This window comes from Sinocyclocheilus anshuiensis, unplaced genomic scaffold (genome assembly GCF_001515605.1).
Source record: "Sinocyclocheilus anshuiensis isolate Anshui unplaced genomic scaffold, SAMN03320099.WGS_v1.1 scaffold2209, whole genome shotgun sequence".
Lineage (NCBI taxonomy): Eukaryota > Metazoa > Chordata > Actinopteri > Cypriniformes > Cyprinidae > Sinocyclocheilus > Sinocyclocheilus anshuiensis.
Genome location: NW_015552728.1, coordinates 83,984 through 93,689, shown reverse-complemented (window position 1 = coordinate 93,689; position 9,706 = coordinate 83,984). Strand labels below are relative to the sequence as shown.

The 9,706-nt window shown below is 40.5% G+C and overlaps 2 protein-coding genes across 2 annotated transcripts in view; one reads left to right on the top strand and one right to left on the bottom strand.

Annotated features, from left to right (window-relative positions):
* LOC107667822 (protein TASOR-like) overlaps positions 1 to 8,092 on the top strand; it is a 53,381-nt gene extending 45,289 nt beyond the window's left edge. The window contains exons 18-23 of the mRNA XM_016459536.1: positions 1,086 to 1,208; positions 1,338 to 1,497; positions 1,598 to 1,706; positions 1,851 to 2,029; positions 3,770 to 3,925; positions 6,881 to 8,092. Coding sequence (XP_016315022.1) covers positions 1,086 to 1,208; positions 1,338 to 1,497; positions 1,598 to 1,706; positions 1,851 to 2,029; positions 3,770 to 3,925; positions 6,881 to 7,980 — 1,827 coding nt within the window. The 3' untranslated portion in view covers positions 7,981 to 8,092. The remainder of the gene's footprint in view (positions 1 to 1,085; positions 1,209 to 1,337; positions 1,498 to 1,597; positions 1,707 to 1,850; positions 2,030 to 3,769; positions 3,926 to 6,880) is intronic.
* Positions 8,093 to 9,084: 992 nt separating this feature from the next.
* Positions 9,085 to 9,706, bottom strand: part of LOC107667820 (coiled-coil domain-containing protein 66-like) — a 7,840-nt gene continuing 7,218 nt past the window's right edge. The window contains exons 11-12 of the mRNA XM_016459534.1: positions 9,381 to 9,469; positions 9,085 to 9,210 (exon numbers count right to left, since the gene is read on the bottom strand). Coding sequence (XP_016315020.1) covers positions 9,115 to 9,210; positions 9,381 to 9,469 — 185 coding nt within the window. The 3' untranslated portion in view covers positions 9,085 to 9,114. The remainder of the gene's footprint in view (positions 9,211 to 9,380; positions 9,470 to 9,706) is intronic.

Below are 9,706 nucleotides of genomic sequence, written 5' to 3'. Positions count from 1 at the left end.
CCATACTCGGAATTAGTGCTCTGCATTTACCCATCCAAAGTGCACACACACAGCAGTGAACACACACAAACCGTGAACACACACCCGGAGCAGTGGGCAGCCATTTATGCTGCGGCGCCCGGGGAGCAGTTGGGGGTTCGGTGCCTTGCTCAAGGGCACCTCAGTTGTGGTACTGAAGGTGGGAGAGAGCGCTGTACATTCACTCCCCCCACCTACAATCCCTGCCGGTACGAGACTCGAACCCACAACCTTTTGGGTTATGAGTCCGACTCTCTAACCATTAGGCCACGACTTCCCCAAATAAGCATGTAAACTCGCTCTCTCTTCCAGCTCGTCAGTCCTGCACTATATAGTGGATAGGGAGCGATTTCGGACACCGCTGTTGTTTGTAGAAAACATGCTGAAGGTCTTTGCAGAAACAAGGTTGTGCTGTTGTGAAGTGCAAGTCAAGCAGAAAAAGGTAGTATATGGCTGGTCTACACACCTCTTTGAGTTTTGCAGCACAGAATAAAGCCACGCATTCCCACTTCTGCCGCTGCCTCATCAGACGTAATATAATCCAGCACAACGGCAGCATGTGGTAACATAACATCTGTATCGCAAACTGTATTGCTGTCATTGTTGTTTTCAGTGTAAACATACCAACACAACGTCACTGCTATAGAACCAATGCAGATATTCAGTAAAACGAAACATTGGACATGCAAATCGGATCTGAACAGTTAGGATACACCGTGTGGACAGTCAATCATTTAGATTGAATTCCAATCAGATATGCACAAAATTCTGAGATGGACTGACAGCGTGAACAAGGCTTTTATATACTAGGTATAAATGTGTTTCTAATGCATATCCATGGTACAATTTATGAAAATATCCCACACTATTAGAAATTCAGACCCTCTTTACTCCTCTATTTAGTGCTGGGATCAGATGTTAGTGTCAAAATGGCAGAAATGTTTCGCTGACTTGAACAGATGTGCTAAATGAATTGAGTTGGAGGATATAAAGGTTATTTGTCAAACTGAAGTTGCCCAGAGATCTGGAGACGTACTCAGCTTGTACCGTTTTGACATTCGTCACAGGAATATTTAAAAAAGTTGGGGGATTTGGAGTGTAATCCTCATGGTTTCCTTGAGAAAAGCGGTAGTCTAGACAAACTGCTGGTCATCATTCAGAATATGGACATCGCCACACAGGTTCACAAGGTAAGCCAGAGCTCAGCACTTCGATTTGACTCGTCAGATATATCATTGAAAAGTATGTTGATTCCTTTTCAATTTTGGAACCAGTTCCATCAGCTGGAAGACACTAGATGTTGTGTTTTCTACCCATAGATACCTTCTCTGGTTTTCTTGAAGAAGCATCCGTCTGTGAGCTTTGCTGGTGTAGACAACCTGAGTGACATCCAGAACCACACCTACAACGAGCTCTTTCAGTCCGGAGGCTTCATCGTCTCAGACGAGCAGGTCCTGAACCCAGCGGTCATCACGGCAGGTAATGCAGTTTCACGTTTATTAATGAGTGTTATTGACATTTAGATTTATTTCATATCAACTCAACCCACGTTTCAGCAAAGTGTTTTTTCTGTTTTTAGAGAAACTTCAAGATATCCTTGAGTACATTGAGCAGCTCAACTGTCCTCAGAGCCCCTGGAGGTGGAGGGTGCACTTCAAATCACACAAGAAACTCAGAGAGCACAGCAGGTTTGACACTAAACCACAACCCTTCAGACTTCAGGAAGCTCATGCACCTTTTTTACCAAGTGGTGACACAGAGAGTAGAAGCTGGGTGGAATCGTTTTCTTCACGATTGACTGCACTGTAAGAACGGTGTTGTTTGTTTTCCAGGCTCAAACCTGATGCTTTGAACCTGTTCGAGATCCTCAATGAATATGAGAAGAGGCACATCGTTGAGATCCTGTCGTACCACGACTGTGACACTCCATCACATCAAGCGCCTGACCTCGACTGTCTAGTGGATCTGCAAGCCAGATTCATCAAACAGCGACACCTGATATTTCTGACTGGTGATCTTAAACCCAAATCATTACACAAGTGTTGTCTCTTTACTGCTGCATGTGCATTCTGAGTAGACAGTGTGACCACACCGCGCTGGCAGAGTGTCATAGGCGATGAAGGGCTAAACAGACACAAAAGCCAGTTTTGCACATGTGAGAGTTGGCACATTGGGACACAAGTGAAGTGAAAGGCTTGGTTTACAGAAGAAATACAGTTAGCACCCAAATGTTAGGCTATATTACCAATATGGTAACATTTTGAATTTGTGCAGAATGAGAGAGGTGTGCCTGTAAATGTAGATCAAGCTGGCACTTTTTTCCCAGTATTTCATCTTCCTCACCATCAGAGTGTTAATCAAGTGTGCTGCTCCACCGATTCAGAGGATATTTTTGATTTAAGTTCCTTTTTTTGTAAAAGGAAAATTGCAAAGATCTCAGGAAATGGCAACAAATCTTTCTAAAGAAATGTGATAAATTGATCAGCATTTCAGTGTCCGTGTCCACCATGTAATTCAGCTACTCTCGCTCTCATCCCTCCACCTAAATAACAGGCGAACAAAGAATGGAGCACTCACCAAGAAAGGGTGGGTGCAGAAGAAGGCTTGAATGAAGTCCTCAGTTAATAAATACTGCGTGACAGTGGTCACAGTTTTATGTTCTCCTAGGGAACGATTCTTGCTTCAGGTTCCAGAGGTTCCCATAGTTCAGATCACAGATGAGCCCCCAGTTTTTAGATTCTCCCTATCTAGTGTGTCCTTTGTATCTTAGACGTTTAACCCTGTGATTATTCAGGGTAAGGATAGTCAAATCTAGCCTAAACCACGAGGTACAGGCTTCAGGAATGATGTAGAAGACTTTCTTGTGGTTGTTCTTGTTTGAGGCTCAGTTTGTAGTTATAAGTAAAGTAGTTATAAGCAATCATATCAATAAAATCACTTAGGCAACTCCCCGGATCTCAATCCCATAGAGAACCTGTGGTCAGTCCTCAAAAGGCGAGTGGACAAACAGAGGCCCACAAATTGTGATCAACTCCGAGAACTAATTAGGCAAGAATGGATCGCCATCAGTCAGGATTTGGCCCAGAAGCTAATATCCAGCATGCCAGAGCCAATTGCAGAGGTTATGAAGAACAAGGGTCAACACTAAATATTGACTCATTATATTTTTTGCCAATAAAAGCCTTTTATAACTTATGATATGCTTATCATTGTTTTTCAGTATACCATAGAAACGTGAAAAAATAATATACAAATACTGAAGCAGCAAACTTTGCAAAACACAAAATTTATGTCACTGCCAAAACCTTTGGCCATGACTGTACAATGCTTGCTGTAATCAACAAGTCCCAGGGAATAACCGTGAGACAGACTCTGTAGAGGGTCGTTTCTCAGAAAGCTTTTAGCCTCAGTCAGTCTGGAAATAACACACAGTAAGTGACGCTGTTCAGCGTTAGGAAAGGTAGAGAGAAAGACATAAAACAAGCTGCAACAATGCACCACAATTTAGAATACGTAGAGTATGTTTGTATGGCAAAGGCTCTGCGTTTTAAGATCGCAAGGTTCAAATTCTGTGCTAGGAACCAGATGCTGTCTGCACTTTCCTTTATTTACAGATTTTTTTAATACTGTTTTTATCAATTGTGTTATTTAACAGTAAATTCATGATTATGTTTTATGATTATGGAATTACTTTTGAAGTATGGTGAATGCTTATGGCTAAATTAATGTTTTTTTTAATCCCATCCAACAGGCTGCCAGTTTGAGATGTTTCCCCACTACTCCAGCAGTGGCATCGTTATTGCCAACGTTGATGACATAAAGTTTATAATAAGCAGTTTAGCTGGTGGAGGACATGTGGACAGCGCTCCATCGGCAGAGACTTACGCCACTCCTGCTCCAGCGTCATGTAAGTGATTCTGTGCTAAAACCATCTGACAGCATCCCAAACTACACGTCTTGCTCTCACTGTGACTGTTCCCAGTCGATCATCCTGAATGATCTTTATCATTCATCGAGGAGAGGCAGAGAAATACATGTAATGTCCATGAACTGCTGAACAATCAGAATAGAAAATAACAGGACAAAATGGTGTTTGCTAAAAGAGTACAAAAAAACAGGTTCTCAAACACGCAGTGGCATTGTGCCATGATAATAACAGCCAAAGTAAGAGACGAGGCTGAGGACAGAGGAGACTGTAAAAGCAAGCGAAGTTCATGTGCTTTGTAAAGCCTTTTCATCTCATGGGTGGACGAACATGGATCAAACACCCAATAGAAATCATCTGTTTGCCTTTGGGATCAACAGGTCTTTTGTGTGCTTCACCTCTGAATATAACCATCAGCTGGAACCAGGCTCCAAAATCAATATATAGTGGGGTTTTATACACTTGGCAATGAATGTCAAATTTTAAGTACCTTGAAACAATACAAAATATTTTTACCAAATATACATTTTTATGTCCTAATAATAATGGGAATAATTGCGGGTTTTTTTCATACGAGATCAGGCATCACAAAAATGTGAAGACATTTCCTATTCCTGATATATAATATATATTTCCTAATATATTAATTTTGGTAGTTAATGTGAGAAGTTCTGGATAAAAAAAGGCATCCTAGATATATTTGTGGTGATAAACAGATGTAAAATGTATAAAATGTAATATTTTCTCTAGTAGATTGTTTTATTTGAATTGCACTCAACACTTGGGGCGTTTGCAGACCTTTAGATTATTTGCTTTGTTCCAAACAGGGACTTAGATTATATTGGCATTTTTTTCCTTGGTTTGGTTCACTTTTCACAAGGCAACGATTCAAAGTGTACCAAACTGTGTTTAAGCAAGTAAAACTGGTCAGAGTGCAGCTGTTTGTGTCTAGGGATTCTGCTCATAGCTGATAAATGATATTTTACATGCATATATCTCAAGACAGCATTGTTGCAGTGGGTCAGATTGCTGGACCAGCACAAGTGGATCACTGCAGGGTCCAGCGGTCTGGCACCACCTTGTTCAGTCAGATCCGCATCAACATAATCATCCTGAGACTGAGTGTTGGGGGTAACGCAAGTTACATAATCGAATTACTTTTCTCAAGTAACTAGTAAAGTAATGCATTACTTTTAAATTTACAACTAAATATCTGTTACTTTTTTAAATAAGTAATGCAATTTACTTTGTTTTCCCATGTATTCACTGACCGCTCTCCTGTCCCTTTGATGAGAGAAACTGGGAGTCAGAGGCACTTCCTTCAGTCTGACGCTTATTCATTTCACTTTTGGTGTGAAAGGGCTTTTACAGTTGCCAAAAATATAACTTTTGGGGGTTTTGTTATTAAAAATAAATAAGCAAGCCCAGCCCAGATGATAAAAAGTAACACAAAAGTAATGTAATGCATTACTTTCTGTAAAATGTAACTAAGTAATGCAGTTAGTTTTATGGAGTAATGCAATATTGTAATGCATTACATTTAAAAGCAACTTTCAGAAATACTCAAAATGAGCCAGGTGTAAAACGGGCTAAAAATATTTTACAAACCATCCATTATGCTGCAATTACAAGTGTGTGTGTTTGTGCGTGCGTGTGTTTGTGCGTGTTTGTTTGTGTGTGTGCGTGCATGTGTGTTTGTGCGTGTTTGTTTGTTTGTGTTTGTGCGTGTTTGTTTGTGTGTGTGCGCGTGCGTGCGTGCGTTTGTGTGTGTGCGTGCGTGTTTGTTTGTGTGCGCGCGTGTGTTGTGTGTGTGTTTGTGCGCTTGTGTGTGTGCGTGTGCGTGTGTGTGTGTGTGTGTGTGTAACCTTTTGCAGGTGTAAAGACTGTTGTTTGAAGATTCAAATTAGATGTAAAAGTTTATGCTATACGAATGCAGAATGCTATACGTCTTAAAAACACAAAGTAAAAGAAAAGCTCCTGTTTTAATGTATAAATACAGAAATGTTTTCTGTTTGGAACCATCACTTTTTAACGGTTACATTCAGCAATCACATAATTGTAAATACCAGCAGAACTGATGCCAAGTCTTAGGACAGTACAATACACTTGAATACAGCTCTTTTATAATGAATGTGTTCAACATGAATTCAGATTCATTTTGTGGGGCATAGAGACATTATAATCATAGCCAACATTTAATTTTCTGTCATTCAGAATCTGAATTTTATTTATTTTGTCCACCAGCATGCAGGTAGCTATTTTGTTGCCATTTTAGACCAATTCTTACTCTACTTGACATTTTATTTTTCAGTCTTTTATTTAGTCTTTTTCAATAGACTTTCATTAGAGATTTTCAAAATGTAATTTTTCTTTCCTTGTAAAAAAGATGCACGAAGGCAGCTTGAATATGGAGATTATAGACCTATTTCTATGCTCAAAATTCACTTGGTCTAACTGTAAGGCTGTATATATGGTGTTTTACTGGATGGTTCACCCAAAAAATGAAAATTCTGTAATCAGGTTGTTTCAAACTAGTATGATTTTCTTTCTTGTTTGTTTGGAGCCTGTTGGCTGTTGGAAGGAGTCTTAATAGGAGCTATGGGTTTATGGAGTTGATTTCCATTAATCACCATTTGTACATCGTAATGATTCTTCTCTTCAGTGACCCTGTGAGGAAAACAGGATTTTTTTACTAATGAGTGATGACTTATAGGGATGTCTATACTTGCACAGACAATGTATTCTGTTTGGACGATGCTTGAAATACTGGAGATGTAGACGAGGAACGATTAATGAGAGAACTGGGACAATTTTGGGTGCCTCAATTGACAGAGGTGCAAAACCTCTTGTGGAATTTGTAAAACTGCATTTGATCTTTAACTGCTATGTATTGTTTCTGTTGATTTGAAATTGTGAACCTCTCTCTTGTTTCTGTAGTGAGAGACGATAGCATGTCCTTGGACTCGGACCTGGATTCTCCAGATCACAGTGTCTCTGTCACAACCGAGACGAGCCAGCACCCGTCTGCACTCGGGACAGATCCGTGCCCTCCGCTCTCTGAACCTTCTCTCCGAGACCACGCGAATGCAATTCCTGTGCTCACAACAACCAGCCAGATGCCAAAAGAATTAGACTTTGTAGCTCTCAGTGAAGCGATTTCTCAGTTCAAGGCTTCCAAGATGCTGTCCAAGTCTGATGCCGGTGAAACTCTACAAACGGCTTTTGGAGTTGATCCTGACCAGAGCTTCCTCAGTCACAGCGATCTGTCAGATTCCTATCCTCGGTACTCCTCGGAAAACCACAGTCTGTCAGCTACTCCACCTGAGACTCCAGTCTCTTGTACGTCAATCAAAACAGAGTCAGCAGTCACAACAACAGCTGGGGCTCCAATGAGCAGTTCTTCTGCAGTCGGAGCCAGTCGTGAAGTGGTCCAGTATGGAGAAACGGACACATCTGCAGCTGCGCCTGAGAACACCAGCAATATAATGAATACTTCTAAAGCTTGGGAGCAATCGAGCACAAGCTCCACGGACACTCGGTCAGGCACGACTAATGCTGGGAGTGGTCAAACGTCCAATGAAAGCAGAGGTTCAGAGAAGCCTGCAGTGGACAGTGCGAGTTCCTCTGAACCAGCGGTCAGTGGTTTCCTTCCCAGACACAGCATGGACCGTTTTTATCCAGCGCTGCAGGGCAGCGGCCTCATGTCGATTCCGCACAGTTCCCTGGGTCTGAGTGGCCCTAGACTCATATCTCACAATGGTGCTATTGGACTTGCACATCCTCTCCTGAACTGCACCGTTTCCAACAGCCTGGGAGTTGTGGCACCTCCGGTCTTGAGAGGATTCCTCCCAAATCCTAGCGTGCAGATGTCGTGGAACAATTTAGTGCAAGGTTCGGCATCGGGGCTGTGGGGTGCTGGCTACGGCATGGATGTGCAGCAGATCCAAAGGTCTCCGTTCATCCAGAGCTGGCAGGGAAATCCTGCGTTCCAGAGGGACAGCTATCGTCCCAATAGAGGAGGATTTGGTGGCTGGTGAGCCAGTAATGTGTGTAGATAGTTTTCAAACTCATGTTTACAACTCCATCTCAGTGCAACTTTTGTATAATAGGAGAGAAATTAAGCATTTCTAGGTTTTCACCGAAAGTGAATTTATAAAAAAAAAAAAGGGATTAATTTCATATTTTCCAGAGAACATTATATTTTTATTTTGCATGTTGGTCAGACTGATAATGTTGGTTATTTTCCCCTTTTGTGAAAAAGCTCAAGGCCTTGGTTTTAATATTATTTTTATAAAGCTGATAATATACATTAAACAACTTTCAAACTAGTCTTTGTAACCGAGTGTGTCTATTTTGAGATGTTTGGTTAACAAGACGCTGTGATCGAGTAATGTTGGTCATATGTGACCCTGGACCACAAAACCAGTCATAAGGGTCAATTTTTCGAAATAGAGATTTATGCATGAATAAATAATCTTTCCATTGATGTATGGTTTGTTAGGATCGGACAATATTTGGCCGAGATACAACTATTTGAAAATCTGGAATCTGAGGGTGCAAAAAAATCGAAATATTGAGAAAATCATCTTTAAAGTTGTTCAAATGAAGTTCTTAGCAATGCATATTACTAATCAAAAATTAAGTTTTGATATATTTACAGTAGGACATTTACAAAATATATTCATGGAACATGATCTTTATTTAATATCCTAATGATTTTTGGCATAAAAGAAAAATCAATCATTTTGACCCATACAATGTATTTTTGGCTATTGCTACAAATATCCCCCAGTGACTTAAGACTGCTTTTGTGCTCCAGGGTCACATATATTGAGCACTGATTTGTTTAACCAGCTTGAAAAAGTATGGTCAATAGTGGACTCAAGTTGAGCAACTTCAAGTTTAATTTAAAAGCGTTTAAATACATTTAATTCACATGTAGGAAAAACTGTAAAATTCACATTCAAGCCATAAAATCTAGCTATTCATACGTCACATTCAAGATTTGCAGTTACACATCTACAGTGAGTCCTTGATAAGAGTGTCTAACAGATACTCCATTCGTTTAATTCAAATGTCAGACAGCAACATCTCGGTCCAGCACTTTATACTGTAAGATGTGAATGCAGCTATAAACCAGGTTTGGTCTTGTTTTTGGAAGCAGCTCTGGATCACACGGGTCTAAAAGGAGAGAAGTAGTTCCTGTGTTGTGTTTGCAGTGCAGGGTTTAGACTGGTTTCGAGCTCTCTTTGTCTCTGCAGCAGACCCTGAAATAAAAATTCAAAATCAGCATTTCATACATGGCACTGTATCCTGCTGAATTTTGTTTGTTGCAGCCAAGAAGCTCATCACCAATAACTGATCAAAAGTACACACAAAAGACAGGTAACGTTTCAAAGCTTGTTCACACAGTGCACATCTTGGTTTAGAGCGTCACCTGTCTCAGCTCGGACAGACCCTTCAGGATGGCCTGCTGCCATTCAGTGCTTTGAGGAGGATGCTGGACCTGCCTGCAGCCGCTCACAACTGCAAATAAAAATACGTCTACTGTTGCTTAAAAAAAAACAGTTCCCCCAAAAGACTCAGAATTGTTAGCCACTACATCAAGCTCCAGAAAGAAAAAAAGTATTATAAACTTTAGGTATATATATATATATATATATATATATAGATGTGTGTGTGTATATATGTATATATATAGATGTGTGTGTGTGTGTGTGTGTGTGTGTGTATGTATATATGTGTGTGTGTGTGTGTGTGTGT